We start from the raw sequence: 22,581 nt of genomic DNA, 5'->3' as shown, positions 1-22,581 counted from the left end.
TAATTTAAATTGAAGCAAGGTTTATTATCAAGGTCTAAAATCGTAGTAGTAGAGTAGGTGCCGCTTGCCAATAGCATAATAAACAGTTCCGCCCTTTCTTAAGGTCGTCTTTGATTCAAGACTTGTGGCTCAATCGTGAAAGGATCCTAAAACCAAGGCACATTATACTTTTAATTTACCAACGTTAAGTAATTTCCAAAACAAAAGGTTTTAGTCCAGTTTTGCTAATTCCGTGAATAAAATATAGCAAGAGTCAAAAAATATAGGCTTTAACCTTCTTCAATTAAGTAACAACAGACAAGTAACTTTGGACGTGGTGAATGTGAAAGATAGGAGAAAAATTTTACTGCAGTCGCGGCATATGCCTAAAGAAAAATAACAATACTCTCCGAGTTCCAACATTTAAGTTTTCTGTAGTAATAATATATAAAATATTTCCCCACAAAATGTCATAAATATTTTCTATAGGTAGGTATGTTTCGTATACCTCATCATAGGCTCCGTAAAAGCGAAAATACGAGGTACCTAGTTAAATAAAGAAAAGCAAACGTTTACTCTTAGGGTTAGAGAGTTCCTACTGGCATATGCTTTCAACAAACTCGTTGGAAAAATTCGGTAGCTACCTAATGTACCTACGGTGGGATTGCATAGGAAAAAGAGAAAACGGTAAAAATTAAAGTGCTATGAAAGGACTCCGTTTATTGGTTCCAGAAGATTTTTTTTATTACCACATACGTATCAACTTTGTTTTAGAATCATTTAAAAAAAATAATAAAAAAACATTCCTTTTATACCCAAACTTTGAAATGCGAAAAATATTGTGAAATATTTGGTGTTGATACGAGTTTGATTGATATAACAGACAAATTAAAAACTGTTAATGCACGAAATAAAGATAATAGCAATAAAAATTAACAATGTCTCAATTATTGATATGAATAGTTAGTCCTAGATAACAGTCAAGCAAAATATTTTTAACTGCGTCTTTGACACCTACGCTCACTTGTTTTTAAGTGCGTAAAATGGGAAAGACGGTTCAATTTATAATGGGTGCAATACAAAGATAAAGATCCGAACGCGAAACATGAAACACTGGTCACCAGTCGTTAGTGTAGCACTGCCAGTGAGCAGTCCACTGCGCCTGCGCATAATTCTGGGAAAATTAATAAACAAGTACTATAATCGATTCTTCATCGAATAATAACGGATATAACGTTGTTTCTCTTTACTTCAATATGTCGAAAGTTTTGTTGAGCCAAGAACTGCCGGATATCGAGGTTAGTCGATATGTTTTATGTCAAACATGTATTTTACTTTATTATGAAGGGTGTTTATATAGATGTTGTCAAGGTTTTAAAGAACGTGTTTGTTTCTGTCGATATCTTTTTTCTTCGTAATTTAAAACTTATCGTTATTGAGTAATGTGTATGTTATTATTTGTAGTCTTGTTACAAGTATCAATCGAATTTTAGTGCCTACCTACTAGTTGTAATAGTTAAACTGTCAGCTTCTAGCAACCATAGAATTTAAAGCTATAAACAATGTGGAGGTAGGCAGAACCAGTTCAAATTACCAGTTAATATATTTCCAGGTAGTTAGGTAGGTACATTACCAGGTAGTCACGTACATTACCAGTTAGTTACTAAAAGAATATTAATCCAAAATAGCGCTATCAATGTTTTATCACTAGTAGGTACAGGAATCTACCTACAGACAATGATGCAAACATTGCAAAGGCATCCAATGTTGTCTATACATTTCGTAATCTCATCGAATAAAATATAGATAGAGGTATAACCTATGTCATACTGTTGGCAACAAACAGATTAACTCGTTGGCCTACTAATAAACTTCGTTTGACAGCGGTTTACAAGGTCCCGCGTTTGATTCTCGAGTCGGGCCACTAATTGATAGACACTAGTCTTCTGTCAAATAATTATCTGCACAGTAACTATGGAGTCTGCAAATTGACCTAGTTTCAACAGCGTGCTATTTTAGGTCAGATTTGGTAATGTAAAAACAAAATGGGACTTCTTGGTGCTAAAACGTTCAAAGAGCACCAAGCGAGCGTATCGAAAAAATAAATAGAAAATAATTCGGTTACACGTTGTATATAACGTCTTGTTCCGATGACTTGTCAAAATGCATAAGTTTAATCTAAATAAGTTAATCTAAGTTAGATTGCGTTTGGTTTATTTAAAACACAAAAAAGGTGACAATTTTATTAAACAATTTTATTTAAGACTATTTACTATTGATTGATATTTAGTTGAAAATGAAACATAAAAGAATACTTATTAACCAAGTTTACTCAAAATTTAACACTGTTTCTTGTGCAAAGAAATTATACGAGAAATCTGCACATGCGGTGTATGTAATTGTGTCAGATTCGGCTCCCTCCTAAACGACTCACGCGATTAATGGATGCTCCCATGTAGCTAATGAGTAATGAATGAGGAATAACTGAATGAATGAGCTGTGTTCTATTAATCAAACGCAATAATATCTCGTTGTTCACATATAAGTGTGTGTTCTTATCTCCGAATAATTAGTTTTTAATCTACACCTACTTAGTTGAACAAATATGATTTTTGGACGCGCAGTTTTTATTACCCCTTCCAACACACCTTATAAAGCCCTATCAAATTTGGATGAAATCGGTCCTCTCTTTCACACAGCTTAGATATCCCCATTCAAAGTTCTCTACCAGCCTGTTAAAATCCCGTGAAAGTAGGTTCATCCGTTACGAAGATAAGCCGGGGAAATAAAAATGCCTTTCGTTTCTGAGAAATTTAATAAGAGGCAGTTGTATCGAAACAACAGGAACATGTAATTTATTTACCAGGTCCAATAGTGTTTTCAAACCATCCAAACCCAATAAACACACGAAGTCTTATCCAAATCGGTCCAGCCGCTTATTAGTTTTTATTAAGATACTGTTTTCTGCGTCGTTATTACGGTTTTTTTACGTTTCTCTCCGTCTTTTCAAGTAACTATGCCAAAAAAAAAAGATTGGTTGCTTACTTTGGATGTAAAGTACAAACAAACAAACACACTTTTATATTCAAAATATTATTAAGATAGATAGATAGATGTCGAAACAGAATTAAGATCACACAGGAACCATGTACAGGACAAGTATTGAAGCATCAAGACAACTCTACTTTAGTAGTAATGAAATGAAATGAAAATTCACTTTATTGTACACCTAACAGAAATTAAATTATAAACAAACAACACAATAAAACACAGGTACAAAGGGCGGCCTTAAAAGCGATCTCTGCCAGGCAACCCAACAAAGTAAAGGGAAAATAAAAACACATTAAGGGTTAGGTTGTACACAAGAGCAGAGCAGTTACTAAATTAAAAATATATATATATATATATATGTATATCAATTACTATATCATACAAAGTACAAGCCTACAACACCAAGAAAAGTAACTCAGAAGCAAAAAAAATAACTGATTAGGGTGGCATAAAATGTTTTTACACCACCCTAATAGCGTTTCTCGAACAGGCGGTTTGTCACTTTATTCCATTTAGATATTGACAGTAATTACCTCTAATGTTTAAAAGTTTACCATAAAATGAGGAAAATGGGAAAGTTTGTGAGCATTGCGCAACTATGAAGTGAGACGTTCGCGGTGCGTTTTTACTGTTTTTGGACACACTGCATGGCTGAACGAGGTTTCTGTACGTTCTTAATTCTGTGGACGTCATATTATCTAAATATCAGTAAAGCATAAATTTTTATCGCATTCGAATCCTTGGTAGATAAATGACTAAAATTTATTACAATCTGCACAATGTTACTAAGTAGGTCTGCCTGAAGTTTCATCTTCTAAGCGTTTTAAATTAATATAAATTCAACATTATAATCATCATATCAATCCATTACACACAGGGCACGGGTCTCCTCCTACAATGAGAAAGGGTCAAGGCCACCACGCTGGCCTATTGCGTGGACTCCACACGCCTTTTGAGAACAAAATGGAGAAATCTAAGGCATGCAGGTTTCCTCACGATGTTTTCCTTTATTAAGTTTTTTGCTCAAATAACATTTTTTAAGCGATAATCCTTTATCAATATTTTTAACATATTTTCTACATTTCTCCGTTTAACTTTCATGCTGTTTACTTTCGTGTCAAGTTGTTTAGGCTATGTCGTCGGTGGGATTCATTAACTTATAAAAATTATTTGACGTTTCAGAATTTATTGAAGTTAAATCCGACGGTTAAGCCATACAGCAACTTGGTGCCGTCAGCACAAACTAAGAAGAATAAACAACATTGGAAAAGAAATTCCGACAGGAAATGTGGCGTGAGTATAAGAAACTCTCAGGGTAACTCTCTATGCTATAACTTACTCCTAAACCACCGCCAGCTCGTGAGGGGCCAGGACAGAGATCCATAACAAAGCACCATGTCTAGTGAACATTTTCATCATCATCATCATCGCCTGTTAACGTCAGACTGCTGGACACAGGCTTTGTCTCTCATGGGAGATACTTTTTTGGTTGGTGGGCTTTAACGACTATTACCCCAAGTAAGTGACAATAGCCGGGCGTAACGTGCTCTCCAAGACACGGATAGTGAACTATTTACAATCTAGTATTCAAATAGATACACCCCGAGTAAATCTATGTCAAATAAGGTCTAAGGCATTTAAGAGGTTCTTGAGAGCAAGCAAGACACGATTTCAAACTATTGTTAATAAACTGAGTAGGAAAAAGATAGAGCATGCTAAACCTATAGCAGCAGTTATAAGACAATATGGCAATGGGATCACGTTATTTAAAATAATATGTACATTATTAATATAATCTGCTTGTACAGCATAGATTTTTTTGCAGAAAGCTTATGCAATGTAAATGCGATGGGTTAGCTCCCGTCTGCCGTCCCATCAGATTAAAGAATGCACCTGTATTTGCGCACATACTTGAGCAATATAATATCTCTTGCGAAGTTGGAAAACCTCTCTGGAGGTTCAGGACGTTGGCCGAAGGTCATTACGTGCTTCTACTTTAATAATACTTAATGTATTGTCCAGACTTGTCCATCTTTGGAGAAAAACTTCGATGACATTAAACACACGACGCTGTCCGAAAGAGGCGCCTTAAAGGAGGCGGCAAGATGTCTCAAATGTGCTGATGCCCCGTGCCAGAAATCCTGCCCTACGCAGATTGATGTCAAGAGCTTTATCACTAGCATTGCTAATAAGGTCAGTTGTCATACAAGATTTGCTTCGCAATACAAAGAGGCAAAAAATATCCGTTCGATTCAGGCGAATCAAAGCAACTCGGTGTAGAGTATCGGCCAAAATTATTAATCAATCTAATCCAAAAGCTTCAGATGATAGAGTGACCTTGAAGTACTATCCTTTTCTTACTCTTCCGTGTAGATAAGGCCAGCACTTCTAAACTTTTTTCTGCTATCTATATAAAATGAGCGTTTCGCAACCGATGATGAGACAGGAGATCGCAACTAATATTTTAACATTATATTAGCGTAATATAGCTGAGATGTGGCTCAAGAGAGTGGTTAAAAAGGCTCATCGCTATTTTCGCGTTAAATTTTTGTGCTGCAAAGCAGAAAAGTCTTCTGTTTGAATGCGTCAATCTCTCTACCAGTCCATTTCGAAGAATAATTTTGTGTTATATATATATTTCCTTAACTGAGGGAGAATTAGACTACGGTAGAACTCGAATACGTGTGACACCTTGGGGTTCACCTAGTTATTACTTTTTACTTTCATAAACTTCTTTTTTTTCTAGAACTACTATGGAGCGGCAAAAGCCATTTTATCCGACAACCCTCTTGGCCTTACGTGTGGAATGGTTTGCCCGACCAGTGACCTGTGCGTTGGCGGCTGCAATCTACACGCCAGCGAAGAAGGAGCAATTAATATTGGAGGGCTACAACATTTCGCCGTAGAAGTAAGGAAAAAATATCATTATCAACCCTTTACCGGGCCACTACAGGGCACAAGTCCCCCACAATGAGAAGGGTTCAGGCCGTAGTCTACCACGCTGGTAGAGTGCGGATTGGTGGTCATGGATAAGAGTTAACTGAGTCAGGTGTTCTATGAAGCAGGAGACAAAAATATTTCACCTTTAAAGGGATAAAATTTACGTGCCCAACTGCCAAAGCACGGAAACAGGGAATACGAGAAGTTTACTCCCGTTTATTATTTACGTATAGTATATACTTTATTTCTTTATGCTACACTTGTGCGCCAATGCTCGGAGAGTTGATAAATCTGTGGGAGAAGATAAATTATTATCCACAATACTAAGAATTTACAGAGCCCCATTATTGCATGCATTGCATTGTATCATTTCCCACCCGCGGAATGATGATAGCTCACAATTTTTTTGTACAATAATTACTGTCAACTGCTTAATGGAATGAAGTGATTAACCGCCTGTTCGATAAACACTGCTATATAAATTAAAACAAAGAAAAATATAATTTGAGCAAAATAAGTATCCGACAGTACCTTTATTTTCAATCCCTACTAATATTAAAAATGTTAATGTAATTTTGTTTGTTACGCTTTCACGCAAAAACTACTTAACCGACCCTCTTGAAACTTTGTACACATATTCTTGGAAGTGTTAGAAGTAGTAATATAGGATACTTTTATTCCCGACATTAAGTTCGGTTCCTTGAGGTGACGTGAGGGGATTAAAGTGATTGACGATTTAACGCCATAACTCCGACAAATTATAACCGATTTAAATAATTATTTTTATACTATAGTGGTTATAATATGTGTTTAATTTTGGACAGACTTTGTGTAGATCTGATGAATGTGGTTGGAGATAGAGGAAAGGACTCCTCAGCGGACAGCAGCAAACCCCTGATTTAAGGCTTAACGATTCTGAATACTTAATTTTTTTTTAGAACTACAACTAAATTGAATCACGTCACAAAACAAAATCAAACGCAGACAAAGTCGCGGGCAACAGCTAGTTGTATATAAATCTCTTAGCTAATCTCTTACTTTCCAAAGAATAAATTCACAGTAGTTACTTATTGTTGGAACTTATAGTTTAGAAAAGGATGGTAACGATTATGTTTATTCGTTGGAAACGAAGCTCGAAAAGTATGCTCTATTAATTTCGATCATATTTCTGAGGATTGTCCGTTAATAAGGTATCCCAGTGCCGTGTGGTGACGGCAGATCAGAAGACCGTTTCATCACCCCTTCTCTTCCCGCGGATGGCGTACGAGGCGACTGAGGGAATATAACCGAGGACGGGCAGCACTGTCCTCTGTACTACTACTATCTACTGCGTTCTACTGCGTTCTACTACGTCTACTCAGTCTGCGTGGTGATTATTGGCAAACCCTTCCGTTGGGAAGCCTTTAGTTCCGTTAAGGACTGTTATAGGCTTGTGATTTGACTTGACTTGAATGGATTTAGAATTTTGTAACTGGTACAAATTACAGATTTTTATGAAAATGGGCATTCCCCAAACCCTAGACCCGAATACGAAGCCTTTACATAGAGGTGGTGATATGAAGATTGCGTTAATTGGAGGTGGACCCGCCAGCCTTAGCTGTGCTTGTTTCCTAGCTAGACTCGGTTACAAGGATGTTACAGTTTATGAGAAGGAAAAATATCTTGGTGGACTAAGGTAAGTCATTATGATGTTGTGTTTCCGCACAAATTGTATTTCCGTTCTCTCGTCCTTAGATTTGATTTGAAATTTGTATTTCCGTTTTTGCGTCCTTAGATTTGATTTGAAATTTGTATTTCCGTTTTTCGTCCTTAGATATTTATTTGTTAAAATATTGTGTCCAAGTGAATAATTTAAGATACTTTTGACGGCACATATTCATACCCTGCTGCTTGACGAAGTTCTACAGTCATCACATCACAAAAGTGGAAACAAATATGTATGAACGCTTCATAGGATTATATGAATAAATATCCTATTAACTACGACGTACGACCATTAGGTCGTACTTTTATAAAAGTTTCAAGTATGTTTTAGTGGTTCTTATACTTGCTTATAAGTAGTTCTTAAAACTTTTCTCCTGCAATGTGCCATCTGTATTAAAATGAATGAACCAAGCACCAATATGTAAGCCTCATTGTGGGGTGATAACTAAATTTTTAAACTTAAAACTAAAGCTAGGAGGGTTCCAAACGCGCCTTGGTTCCAAAAGCAGAGCCCACAAAAAACTTAACTTAACTAAAAAACAAAACATGATAAACTAGTCCCGGTTGAAACTCGAGAAGTGTTTTAATTACTATTATAAAAAACTTCAGCGCTCGGAATTTGCTGATAGTACGAAATCGATCTGATCACTTTAGGTTATTTTGATTACTTTTGGGCAATTGCAATAGAACATTTAGACTACTAGAATTACTTTTGAGCTACTTACGGCCAGTTTTACTAGTACAGTAGTTAAAGCTTACTGCTACAGCTTTACTTTTCATTAATTATCACCCAAAAAATTGTGTTTTCAGCTTATCAGAAATTCCTCAATACCGTCTGCCATTTGACGTTGTGCAGTATGAAATAGACCTAATCAAGAATCTTGGAGTGAAATTCGTCACTGGCAGGAAGCTTTCCACAAAGGACATAACTGTTAATGTGAGTATTTCGAAGATGAAGTGCCAATGAATATTTTGTGGAGTTTTTAATTTATAGATAGATACAGCCTTGCCCCCCAAAGATGTGAAAGATTGTTGATTATTAAAGAAAGACGTGTTTAAAACTGTCAAAGGTGTGCCACAGCCTAGTCAAGTAGGCTCAGTTGGTAAACGGATATGATAAAATGATTGGAATGAAAGCTGATTGGCGCAGTGAACATCGACTCTGCTTTTGGAGTCTGAGGCTGTGGGTTCGATTCTGGACAACTGGAAAATGTTTGTGAAATGAACATAAATGTTTTTCAGTGTCTGAGTGTTTATCTGTATATTATAAGTATTTATGTATATTATTCTTACAAATATTCCTCAGTCATCTTAATACTCATAACACAAGCTAGGGCTAGATGGCTATGTGTGTATTATCGTAGTTTGTTTATATATTTAATTAATGAATTAATGAAATCCTGCACTTTCATTATCCACCACCGAGAAAAAAACCGAATAAGAATAGGTAAATAGGGTTGTGTCAGAGCTCGTACGTGGAAGTATCATGAAAATTAAGCTTAATTTCTTATACTCCGCGAACAGCAGGAGAATCTGTATGGTGTCATTTATAATTACTTCAATGCGTATACTCCACACCAAACAGATCCTCGGCAACGTACCCTCTACTCACGTTTCGCTCCGAAACCGGAGCTCCGGTTTCGGAGCGAAAGTGAAACGTGCGTAGAAACGTGCGTAAGCTTAATTGTCATAATATATTATGGATTTCCGCAAAGTAACGCCTGCTTCTATCCAATACGTGGAAGTATCGCCAGAATTGCTGTGTTCCAGCTAAAGGGCGTGGTTGCTAGTGTAATTACAGGTGCATGAGGCTCAACACCTACTATTCGCATTTATGGACACGTTGACAGTTTATAGGATGTGTTGACAGTTTATAGGTTGGGATTAATAATTAAACTAATTAGATTCGCTCCCGCACGCATGTAAGGCCAGGATATGTTAAAAGGTATTAATTTTCACTTAATTTCAGAGTCTTCTGAAAGACGGACACGCAGCAGTTTTTCTTGGTATTGGTCTTCCAGAACCCAAAAGTGTACCCATTTTTAAAGACCTAACGCCCAACATGGGCTTTTATACAAGCAAAGATTTCTTACCACTCGTATCAAAAGGAAGCAAAAGAGGTAAGTATGTGACTTTCAATGTCTGAATAATTAAAAATGAAATGGTTCATTAAATCAGAAAATTCCTTTTTATGGCGGCCTTATCGCATCATATCGATAAGGCCGCTAAATTGTATACGTTGTTTTTTTATCCTTTTCTATTTTTATGTACTTTTTGTGGTGTGCAATAAAAGTATACATTTAAAAGTAATAAAATGATTTTACATTCAGTATTCATTTATTTACTTGCTTTAATGTAAATTAAAAGATAGGTTAACAGATGCTGATGACGAAGCGTGGAGTCGCTTCGGCGTGTCGACACTCACCTTCATAGCAATGGCTGTAGTCTTAGTACAATATTTGCTCGCTCGCAATCGATGAGTCGTTTTCAAGTATGAAAATACTTGAGTATTCGGAGTAAATGGATCTTATTTGGATTGTGTTAAAGCTCGAATTCGCCTACATTTCTATACCTCGGGCTTTTAAAATAATGTTCACAAAACAAAAAACGGAAGTACAGGATTTGCTCTAAAGCGAGTGACGTTATGTCCTTTTTACTTTGCCGATACAGAATGTGCCGAACACTCGAAAACGACTTTTCGGTCAATCTTATACTAAGGCTACATCGGTATTGGTTTGATAATGATGATCATGATTTTCCACAGGTATGTGTGCCTGCAAGACATCTTTGCCTGAGTTGTACGGCAACGTGATCGTATTGGGAGCGGGGGATACCGCCTTTGACTGCGCCACTTCAGCTTTGCGTTGTGGGGCTAGAAGAGTGTACGTGGTTTTCCGAAAGGGATTTACCAACATCAGAGCGGTGCCTGAAGAGGTGGGTTTTATAATCTACGAATATATCATGGCCGATCTAGATAAAAAAGTATTTTTTTCAGTTGGGAATAAAAAAAAGGACCTACATACATACTTTTTACTTCTTTTGTCGCAAAAACAAAACTTTGGACTTGCGAGAATTCTAGTTCTAAGTTCTAGAAAACAAAGGCAGTTAAATCAATAGAGCTTCATTATAGTATCATTCTCAACTAGATGATAAAATCAAATCAAATCATATTTATTCAAAAACTCTCTCTACTACTCCTGTCCCTATAATATTGCGTCTAATGAATGCTTCTATATTTCCTCTTACCTCAATTAATGTACAATGATCATTATGGCAGGTGGATCTAGCTAAAGAAGAGAAATGCGAGTTTATACCTTTCATGTCTCCACAAGAAGTCATACTAAGAGATGGAAAGGTATGTATGGATTTATATATTGTTTATTTAGGTAAATATTCTATATTATAAGTAATTAATCTCACATAACTCCGGTCTTGAAAAAAAATAGGTATTGCGTTATTTTACATCCAGCAGCTTCTAGATTACTTTTCAGTATTGTAAATTGTCTTACTACACCCGCTGTGAATTATCGTTTTCACTACACCTTCGGAATCTCATACATTTAAAGTTATAGTTAGTTTTACTGTATGAATGCCTCATAAGAAGGCTTGGATGCTTGTGATCAAATCAAAATAATTCAGATCCTTAGAAAACCAGAGTAAACGAGACAGCTCGAGTCGCGAAGCCGAAGTGGCAAAGGTCGGGGCACATAGCTCGGAGTACCGATGGAAGTTGGGCTCCCAAGATGCTTGATTGGAAAGCGAATTGTAGATAGACTCCCACATAGAAGGGAGACATTAAATGAGACGCAAGGATTCGCTAGACACCAGCACGGCTAGCATGGGCAGGAGACAATTATATCCCCGGGAAAAGGATATAAATTTATCTTATCCCAGAGCTTAATCAACAATCAGAGAACTTGCGCATAAGTGGAAATAATATCCAAACAATATATGTGTTATAATAAACGAGTGTGAACTTCTTCTATTCCCTGTTCCCGTGCTTTAGCAGGTGGACACTTTAATTATACCCCTTGTGAGGGGATATAATCGAGGGTTATAATCTTGCAGCGGCTTAAAACTGTAGCGTGTGGAAATCCCTACAAAAGACCTATGTCCAGCAGACAGCATTGGACGTGGTCTGGTACAGTTCATGGCGACGAATGATATTTACCTACTTCTGTTTTTTAGATTGCCGCACTCAAAATGTGTCGAACTGAACAATTAGAAGATGGCGAATGGATTGAGGACTCAGATCAAACAATGCAATTGAAAGCTAATTTTATTATATCTGCATTTGGATCTGGACTTTATGAAAGCGATGGTGAGTAGGCACATAAGCACTTAGTTATAAGTTAGTTACCTACGTTACGTACAACACGTTAGTTATGTGACGTACCATAATTTTTAAAGTAGTTAAAACCTACTATTGCAACTGTCATTGTTAAGTACAATCTTCATTCATTTTTATCATAAACCGTATTGGGTATTTATAATCTTTACTAATATGATAATTTTCCTTAAACTAACTAATATTATAAATGCAAAAGTATGTTTGTTTGTTTTTCCTTCTTTCAAGCCCTAATCAAGCAAGCAATCTACTTATATTTGTCCTAAAATCAATGGTTGAAAGGACGAAATTTTATCCCAAACGAAACAAATAGTTCCAAAGTTGCGCGTAATAAACGCGAACAAAGAAAACGTGGGCAACAGCTAAAATGATGCCATAAAATTACGTTTCTGTGGGATCTATATGTGAACTAGGATTTTTAAATGTTTTAGTAAAAGAAGCAATGGCAGGGGTTAAACTCAATCGCTGGGGGTTACCAGAAGTGGACAGTACATCTATGCAGAGCGTTAGTAACCCCAAGGTGTTCGTTGGTGGGGATTTAGCTGGTTTGGCTGAAACCACGGTAGAATCCGTGAATGACGGCAAATCAGCCGCTTGGTATATGCATTGCTATTTACAGGTAAGACTTCTTTAGCAACAAACACAAATTAAAGGAGAAAATATCTTATCTTTGTGTTAAAAAAATAGTTTGAATTCTTTACCGATTTTCGATTATATTTGATTGATATTATGACATTTTTGTGTAGCATGAGATAAAGAAAATTAGGAAAGCAACAGAATCAACGGTCTTGGGAAAATACCGCCTACATACTGTTTTTATTCTTTTCGGCAAAGCTATTATTTACTTTATTTTTCGAGCATATATATTAGATACAAGGTCGCAGTTCATGCCTCAAAAAAGGTAGAGATCATAAAGCATGGACTTAAATTAGCATTTTCATAGCGCAATATACCACAGAACGATCAATCATCAACACTAGAGTTATAAATAGTGGGTCTGTTTGTTTGTTTCTTTAATATTTATAGTAGCTTTATTATTATATTTATAGTATTGCTTGTATTCTGAAGAATTTCAAGCTCGAGATAACAAACGATTGAAACAATCTCAGTCCAGGACAACAGCTGGTAAAGTATACAAGTTGTTATAAATCTATAACGGAAGAGTTTTTTTTTTATTTCAGGGTATACCATATGACTCGCCCGTAGAACTCCCTAAATTCCACTGTCCCATAGACGACGTAGATTTATCGGTGGAGGTTTGTGGCATAAAGTTCGAGAACCCATTCGGTTTAGCTAGCGCTCCTCCTACCACCAGCTCAGCTATGATTCGACGCGCCTTCCAACAAGGCTGGGGCTTCGTTGTCACCAAAACCTTTGGACTCGATAAGGTAATTATTATTTCCTCTTTTTTCTCAGATCATTATCAACATGTCATCCAATAGACGACCATGCTGGATATGGGTCTTTGGCCTCTAGTCTTGTGCCGCTTGGCAAGGTTAGGTTTAGGTAGAGTCACCGGCTCTCTGCGGCTCGCTTGATGCCATCCGTCAACCATGTCGGGGTCTACCAACACTGCGTTTACCGGGGCGAGGTCGCCATTCCAGCACTTTAGGACTCCTTGTCGGTAACTCCGATTCTTCTACGGATTTCCTCATTCCACGGATTTCCTCCGAATCAGAGATCAGATTATAAAAAACATAACTCATGACTGACAATATACTTTTTGCAGCGGACAGAAAATTTTCAACACGACAATAAGATCAATATTGTAACAAAGTTATTTGTGTATACACAGTACACTAACATAAATTATGTCTTTTAGGCACATTATGACTGATCATCTGATGAACATGATTATAGGTGATCATAATATAATAAAAAATCAGAAAGTGGTGTCAGCCGAGTGGCTAAGATTTCCGTTTCGCTTTCGGGGTTCGATCCCGGCACGAATTAAGTTACCTATAACTTTTCGGAGCGTTTTAAGTAATTAAATATCTCTGCCGGAGAGTTCTGCAAAATGTTCTCAAAGGCGTTTAAAATGCATTGAGCCTTAGCCCCATTATCTAAATTTGTGCCCTTTACAGGATCTTGTAACAAACGTATCACCTCGAATAGTCCGTGGCGTGACGTCAGGAGAGAACTTTGGTCCGGGACAAGGGTCTTTCTTGAACATCGAACTAATATCAGAGAAATGCGAGGCGTATTGGTGTCAGAGTATTAAGGAACTGAAACGGGACTTCCCTACCAAGGTAATATATTTTTCCATCTCACTAGCTCGAAAAAGTTTTCTTTATATATTGAAATCCGCACGAAAATATCCATACTCGTGGAACATAAGCGTGGAAAAAATGTCAGTGAGAATATAATTTTCAACTATATCTAGCCAAAAGAACTGTGTACATAACAGTGAAATTACGAAGTCGTATACGGAATTGAGATGCGGTGATAGCCCAGTGGGTAGACCCAGCATGCACCTCTAACTTTTCTAAGTTATGTGCGTTTTAAGCAATTAAAATATCACTTGCTTCAACGGTCAAGGAAAAAATTGGGAGGGAACCTGCATTCCTGAGTGTTCTCCATAATGTTCTATGTTCTCAAATTCAAAAGACCGACAGAAATTCGAGAGACCTTTACCCGGTGGGCTGGTAATGGGTTGATATGATGATGATACCGAATTAAACCTAAATGTAAAGTTTTCTAGCTGAATATTTCAAAGGACATGTATCATTTTATTGGTTTAGTTGTATTTCACACGCAAGTTTATTTCTGTCACAAATAACAGTAACAGCTTTGCAGCATAGAATTACGTATTTATGTAAAAAAATATGTCAAAATGATAATTGGTGGTAAGTAGATGTATAAAGTTAAAAAAAAAAAAAAAAATTCGTTGGAGTAATTTCTTGAAGAACAGTTACAATCTGTGCTTAGAATTTTAATAGTCTTCATAATACTGACTTTTCAGGTTGTAATAGCTTCAATAATGTGCTCCTACAACGAAGAAGATTGGACTTACTTGGCGCAAAAAGCGGAAAATTCTGGGGCAGATGCTTTAGAGCTAAACTTGTCATGTCCTCACGGCATGGGCGAGTCTGGGATGGGGCTGGCGTGTGGTCAGGTAAGTTTATTCTGTCTTGTGAGCTTATGAGAATCGTTAAATTAGCTAAATATAATGAAAAAAGTGGGTGGTATCCTAAGATATGTCAAGCAGAGCTGTATAACTCATATAAATCTGAGGCTGCTAGTTGATATCAGATACTCAGGTCTTCGGCTGGTTTCTATAAACTTCACCTTTTTGATCTTGCTGTTAATACCATCAGCTTAATATTTAATTTGAATACCATCATACTATCATACTCCTATGCGAAAATAAAAATGGACACATAAAAAACTATTTTCCAGGATCCGGTTTTAGTGAAAGGAATATCAGAATGGGTTCGCAAAGCTGTGAAAATACCCTTTTTCGTCAAGCTGACTCCTAACATCACAGATATCGTGAGCATAGCTGTCGCAGCATATGAAGGTAAGTGTTCTTCTGTGAATAGAATCTATCTTGTCGCCATCATCATGCGTCTAATATTATAGATGCTAAAGTCTGTTTGATTCTTTGTCCATCCAACTAAGCAACCAATGAATTTGATTTGAAGAAGAAGAAGAATAGTTGCGAAGTAATTTAACCTTGATACCTACTTATTACATGTGTATGTGTGTGTACCTCATTTTCTAGATAAAGTAATGTTAGTTAATGCGCCATTAAATTCTAGGTGGAGCGAATGGCGTATCCGCAATCAACACCGTATCTGGCTTAATGTCCGTCAGGGCAGACGCTACGCCGTGGCCACAAGTAGGTAAGTGCCTTACTTCCGAATTTAAAAATCTATCTAATCCAAAACCTTGAGATTTTAGATAAAATTGAATAGTTAGCATTTACGCTACAGTCGCTATAAGATTGATGTGAAAGGCATATACTAATTTCGGCATCGACGGTAGGAGAGCCGTAGCTTAATTGGAGAAAGCGCTCAGGCCGCGATTGCCAGAGAGTCGCAGGTTCAAATACTGTCGGTTCCGAAAATTTTAATATGCATTTTAAATTTATAAAAATTGATAATTGATAAAAACACTAATAAAAATTATAAAAATTTGGCATTTACTATTATCTAACTAGTTTACTGCTATTAGATTTATCAAAAATTAGTTTCCCAATGGAAGTGTTGGTTCCTATCCTACCGACTGCGCCACGTATTGTTAACTTGAATACAAAATAAAGTAGCTGACTGTTTTGGTGGTTTTTCCACAGTTGGCATAATCAACACCGCGACGGTGGCCACTAACAACACCTTTTTGTTAAATAAAAGATCCTTTTTTATTACATCATGGTTTAAAACTTTTTACAAGTTCTCGTTATAAGGCTTTAGTTTTTTAACTTTTATTTTTGATGACAATACATAGATACAAAATACGGACTCATAATAATCAAACAGCACATATTGATAGTTCAGTGTACCGTGTGTGATGGCAGATCAGACCATTTCTTTGTCCGCGAGTATAGTAAGAGGCGCCTGTGTACCTCGTCCTCTGGACTCTGTGTGTACTGCCACCATATATCGAGGGCTTCTGGAAGGAATCTCTTTATAGATAAGTTGTCCTTGTTCACGTCCTTTCCTTTATAAGTTATTTTTTTTAATTTTTTTGGTACTATACAAATAAATAAATATGTATAATAAAAATAATAAATATACTACGACAATACACACATCGCCACCTAGCCCCAAAGTAAGCGTAGCTTGTGTTATGGGTACTAAGATGACTGATGAATATTTTTATGAATTATATATACATAAATACTTAGAAAATACATATAAACACCCAGACACTGAAAAACACTTATGCTCATCACACAAACATTTTTCAGTTGTGGGAATCGAACCCACGGCCTTGGACTCAGAAAGCAGGGTCGCTGCACACTGCGCCAGTCGGCCGGCCGTATACATACATAGTTAGTATTATTACATAGGTCGTGAGAAGAACACAACGTATGGCGGTGTATCCGGGAACGCGACGCGCCCCATGGGTTTGCGAGCAGTTTCAGCCATCGGCAACAAACTACCCGGTTTCCCAGTGCTGGGAATCGGGGGCATAGATTCCGCTGACTCGGCGTTGCAGTTCATAATGTGCGGAGCTCCAGTTGTACAGGTTTGTGAACCATTTCCTACTGATTGTATTTTGAAGCTGCGATAGCCCAGTGACTAGGACAGCAGCTTTAGTTTGTTTGTTTGTTTGTTTTAAGTCTTTATTGCACACACACATTTTATATAAATTAAACACAAATACAGAAGAAACTTAACATAATAAAAATAAAATAGAGCGTGCAAAGGCGGTCTTATCACTAAAGCGATCTCTTCCAGACAACCTTTGACGTTAGGAAAAAAAAAAATGAAGGAACGGGTTGGTGCAGCAATTTAAGTATAAAAAAAAAATATATACTTATATATATAAAAAAAAAAAAATTTAATAAACTACTTACCTACTCATAAATTCTAATACTACATACATATTATACACAATATATATAAGTATATACATATTTAAGCAATATACTACATACTATAATATTACATAGATAAGAAATGGTTTTCCAAACGCTTCTTAGTTTCTCGCTTTAGTTTTGGGGGGCTGAGGTCAAATCCCAGCACGCACCTGTAACTTTCGAAGTTATGGGATTTTAAAGTAATTAAAATATCACTTGCTTCAACGGTGAAGGAAAAACATCGTGAGAAAACTTGCATAACTGAGTTCTCCATAATGTTCCCGAATGCGTGTGCAGTCCACCAATCCGCACTGGGCCAGCCCAGCAGTGGGCCGTTAATAGGTTGATGAGCTGTGTATTTTATTTTTAACAGCACAACCACATTGCATGCATGCATGAAACATTGTGGGCTGTAATAACATCTCTTAGAAAAGGCCAGTGCAAAGCAGTGGAACTTTAAAACGCCCTAAATGTATTTCAATATATGTAAATGGCTATATATATAAATCAAGTCCGGTCTAGTCTTACAGAGTCTGGAATAAAAAAAATATATACTACGACAGTACATACATCGTCATCTAGCCCCAAAGTTAGCGTAGCTTGTAGTTATGAGTACTAAGATGACTGATGAATATCTTTATGAATAATATACAAAAATACTTATAAAATACAGATAAAGACACTGAAAAACATTTTACAGTTGTGGGAATCGAACCCACATCCTCAAACGGTCGTCAAACGGTCGTCTGGAATGGTGTTTTTTTTTTAATCGTAGTTACTTATTGCCGGTCCGGGTAGGTGGCCCACCTGATGGTAAATGGGAAACCATGGCTTATAAACAGAGCAAAACTTCACAGTACATGCAAGAAACATGTCGGACGCTACTGGGCTGCAGACTGCTACTACTAGGTATTTTTTCCTTCAGTATAATAAAAACATCTACCAAATTGAACTCTCTTGGTCTGTATTATCTCTGTAACTACTTTTTTCTTTGGTGTACAATAAAAGTGTATAAATTCCATTGAGTGTATTCTTTCATTCAGTCATTCATTCATTCATTCATTCAATCATTCATTGAACATCTATTGCTAGATATGCAGTGCAGTACAAAACCAAGACTTCACCCTCATTGAAGATTACGTGACGGGTCTTAAAGCATTACTGTACCTCCGGTCGCTGGGGCTCGGAGGTTGGACTGGCCAATCACCGCCGACCTCCAAACACCAGAAAGGCAAACCGGTTCAGACGCTTTATGATGTGAATGGCAAGGTTAGTACAGCTCTCAGTACGAAATTCTATGTATATCTATCTATATACGTATGATAAAACTGTAACTGGAAGATTTCTGTACATTTATGATGCTTTATATAATCGATACTGAGTGCAAAACAGATTTTTATTTAATTTTTGTCTGTCTGTCTGGCTGGCTGTCTGTCTGTCTGTCTGTCTGTCTGTCCGGGCATCGAGTGAGAACTACTGAACGAATTTAAATAAAATTTGGTAGAGTGGTAGCTGATATTCCGGGTCAACATATAGGATACTTATTATCCCGATAAACAATAAGTTTCCTCTGGGAAATGGGATGAAAATTTTCATCAATTTTACTTCAAAGGTCCGTTAAATATTAAGCTATACACGAAGATTACGATCTTAGTATCAGATCTATTCTAGCTTCTCGATTGACTCATACGCATACAAAGGGTCCGCTAGTCGTTATTATAAATACGAAAGTGCGTTTGTTTGTCTGTCCTTGCTTAGCGCCCTAACTAAGCAACGAGTCGACTTGATTTGGCATATAACTAGTTAGATAAAAGGACAGAGATAGAGGATACTTTTTATCCCAAAAAAACATACAGTTCCCACGGGATTTTTGAAAAACCGTAATTAACGCGGACGAAGAAGGCGGGCAACAGGCGGAGTGCTAAGTTAAAAGAATTTCTTGCAGACAGAAATCCCACCTAACAAAAACCTCGACACCTTATTTAATTTAATTACCCTGCACCCATTTTCTTTTTTACTATTGTTATTATTTCTTTTTTTTTATTTGTGAAGTGAGGAAGGAGTCCTAGGAAATTTTACTCTTTCATCAATACATAATAATAAAAGTTTTACTTCATTCGCGTAAAGGTTACACCCACACACTTTTTCTTTATTGTTTGGTCACATAAAAAATATCTTTATATGAATTCGTTATTGTCAGTAATTTTAACGTTAAAGCTTTCTCCCAAAGGTGTCTTAATATACAGGAAAATTTGCTAAACAAATAAAACAGTACCATATTTTACACAAAAAGGAATGAGGAAATTGCCAATATAACACAAGAAATAAAAGCAAAAATGGAATTCAAAATTCATTTATTTCAAGTAGGGCAAGCTCTTTAAGCACTTTTGAAACGTCAAGTCTGTCTGTTTGTAGTAACTCTGCCACCGGTTCGGAAGACAGATTCTACCGAGAAGAAGCCGGCAAGAAACTCAGCAGTTGCTCTTTTCCAACATCAAAAATTTACATTTTACATTTTAACCTTCATTTTTCTATCTTTTGAGAGATGAAAGCGGAGCCGGATGCTTCCAAGCAACCTTGTCATTAAGAAATTCATCAATTGTATAATCTAATTTTATAACCTCGCTGTAATAAATGTGTTTTAACACATTCTTTAAACTTATGCATTGGTACGTCCAAAATTACCTTAGGAATCATATTATAAAAGCTTATTCTCAATCCCACAAATGACTTCTGTACCTTTCGCTGGTCATAAATTAGTGATATTCAGATATCACTAATTTATGACCATTTCTTGTAAGTCGACTCTTTATATCACTATCTCATATATTTTGTATTACCGTTTTAGGTCCTAGCACACTTCGGTCCTTACAATAAGAAACGTGAAGAATTACTCCACGGTATAAGACTAAAGTCCTCAGTCTTAGATGACATACCTAATTGCCCGTTGCAGAAGAAAGAAGTTAACGGGTATGCCACAGTGCCCCGGATAAAAGATGTATTGGGTGAAGCTCTGCCAAGGATAGGAACCTACAAGAACTTGGATAACACCAAACAAGTGGTTGCACTTATAGATGACGTAAGTTCCTTTATAATAGCATCTACGCATACGACGCTGTCCCATCGTCCCCCGTCAACGGGTCAACGGTCCCCATCCTCGTTAACGGGGGCATTGGAATATAATAAAAAATATTAAAAAATTGTCCCTTCGTCGCTGTTATCTATCCTGGTTAATCCAGGGCATTTATAATTTCAGCATTCTCTGCTCGGGTCTAGAGACGGTTTCTAGAAATTTTCTTGTCTGCTAGAAATTAGCAGAAACATGATGTTTCTGTTAATTTCGATGTATCGAAAAGTCTCACGCAGTGGATGTTTTGGTTGACACCGCGTATTTTTTATGACCTGATTCCTTAGAGCAATATATTCTTTTCAGGATATGTGCATCAACTGTGGAAAATGTTACATGGCTTGTGCAGACTCAGGATATCAGGCTATTGAGTAAGTTGAAAAATATTTATCAGCTAATGTAATCTAGTTGGTTTAGTGGTTAACGTGTTCGCCTACGGACTATGAAGTCCTGGATACCATTCCTATATACCTGATGATTCGACTTTATATTACGCAAACCAATAATAGTGTGTAAGTAATATACAGTATGCTAGTATTATACGCATGTAACAGTACGGCCGTCTAAGTTTACATTTGTTTAAGGTTTGATCCGGAAACACATATACCGCAAGTAACTGATGATTGCACTGGATGTACTTTGTGTCTGTCCGTATGCCCCATCATTGACTGTATATCGTAAGTATTTTTTTTTTATTCTTGTAAGGACAATAATTCGTTCATTAAATTTCAGGTTTAAAATAATAAAGTTGCTTTCTATTGATAACAAGAGATAAACTTAGCTAAGTTATGTGCGTTTATAAACTTTTAAATATAATTTTCTTAAAATGGGCCATCCAGCACGTCTAGCATAAGCAGGCGTATCTCAAGTAAAAGGATAAAATAATTATTTTCTCCCACAGCTTTATCAACTCTCAGAGCACTGGCGCACAAGTGGAAATAATATCCACATAATATATGTGAATAATAAATTGGGGTAAACTTCTCCTATTCCATGTTCCAGTGATTTAGCAGGTGGACACAATTTTTTTCAGGGGATATAATTTTTTTCTCCTGCCCGTCCTAGCCCTGCTGACGTGGATTCCTCCCAAGGACACGAGGACGTTCGTACTACCCTAGTCCAAAAAGGCATGATAAATAAATAAATATACTACGACAATACACACACCGCCATCTAGTCCCGAAATTAAGCGTAGCTTGTGTTATGGGTACTAAGATAACTGATGAATAATTATATGAATAATATACATAAATACTTATAATAAGTATAATAGTATAAACACCCAGACACTGAAAAACATTCATGTTCATCATACAAACCTTTTCCAGTCGTGGGAATCGAACCCACGGCCTTGGACTCAGAAAGCAGGGTCGCTGCCTACAGCGCCAGTCGGCCGTCGAAAGCTTACGCGCTTTACCAAAAACGTCCGGTTATCAACCACGATCCTTCGACCTTCAACCTTCCACAAGTTATTAACTCTGAACCGATCTCTAAGGTACTTTAGGATAACGTTTTTAGTATAAGATTTTCACAAAACTATATTGTACTATATTGAAATGCAACATTTTATGTAGCCAGGGGAAAGCTTTCTACCAACGCGGCTTAAAGCAGTAGATATTATTTTTAACTGGCAGTTTATATGGATACCTTGACATCCTAAAAAGGATTAAAGTAGTGCCTTAAGCGATAGGCATATCTGAGTAATAAATTACGATTTACTATTTATCTAATAAATTATTTATTTTCCAGGATGGTGCCTAAGACAATTCCACACGTTATCAAAAGAGGCATCCGATATGAAGTCCACCCTGTAAAACCGTTGGACGCAGTGTGCCAATAGCACGGGCAATAAAAGAAAATAAAATATCAGTACAAAAATAATGATTTATTTAAAAGTATAAAAAAATA

At 36.7% G+C, this 22,581-nt stretch overlaps 1 protein-coding gene across 1 annotated transcript; it reads left to right on the top strand.

Moving 5' to 3' along the window:
- Positions 1-1,083: 1,083 nt before the first annotated feature.
- On the top strand, positions 1,084-22,575 carry LOC120629152 (dihydropyrimidine dehydrogenase [NADP(+)]). The gene is made up of 22 exons (XM_039897957.1): positions 1,084-1,277; positions 4,213-4,323; positions 5,053-5,223; positions 5,777-5,938; positions 7,458-7,645; positions 8,485-8,611; positions 9,644-9,794; positions 10,439-10,608; positions 10,952-11,029; positions 11,863-11,995; positions 12,454-12,641; positions 13,204-13,410; positions 14,107-14,271; positions 14,985-15,137; positions 15,422-15,542; positions 15,784-15,867; positions 17,034-17,212; positions 18,639-18,815; positions 20,395-20,625; positions 20,980-21,044; positions 21,258-21,350; positions 22,423-22,575. The coding sequence occupies exons 1-22, from the start codon at positions 1,236-1,238 to the stop codon at positions 22,511-22,513; spliced, it is 3,087 nt and encodes a 1,028-aa protein (XP_039753891.1). The 5' UTR covers positions 1,084-1,235; the 3' UTR covers positions 22,514-22,575.
- Positions 22,576-22,581: the final 6 nt, after the last annotated feature.

This window comes from Pararge aegeria, chromosome 14 (assembly GCF_905163445.1).
Source record: "Pararge aegeria chromosome 14, ilParAegt1.1, whole genome shotgun sequence".
NCBI classification, from domain to species: domain Eukaryota; kingdom Metazoa; phylum Arthropoda; class Insecta; order Lepidoptera; family Nymphalidae; genus Pararge; species Pararge aegeria.
Note: the sequence above shows the minus strand (reverse complement) of the source record. Positions and strands in the feature narration are given on the sequence as shown.

Bases quoted from the DNA above. Each gene is read 5' to 3' on its own strand.
- LOC120629152 (XM_039897957.1), top strand. From the start codon at position 1,236: ATGTCGAAAGTTTTGTTGAGCCAAGAACTGCCGGATATCGAG. The intron at 14,272-14,984 runs GTAATATATTTT...CTGACTTTTCAG, and splicing joins AACGGGACTTCCCTACCAAG to GTTGTAATAGCTTCAATAAT. The intron at 21,351-22,422 runs GTAAGTATTTTT...TTTATTTTCCAG, and splicing joins CCCATCATTGACTGTATATC to GATGGTGCCTAAGACAATTC.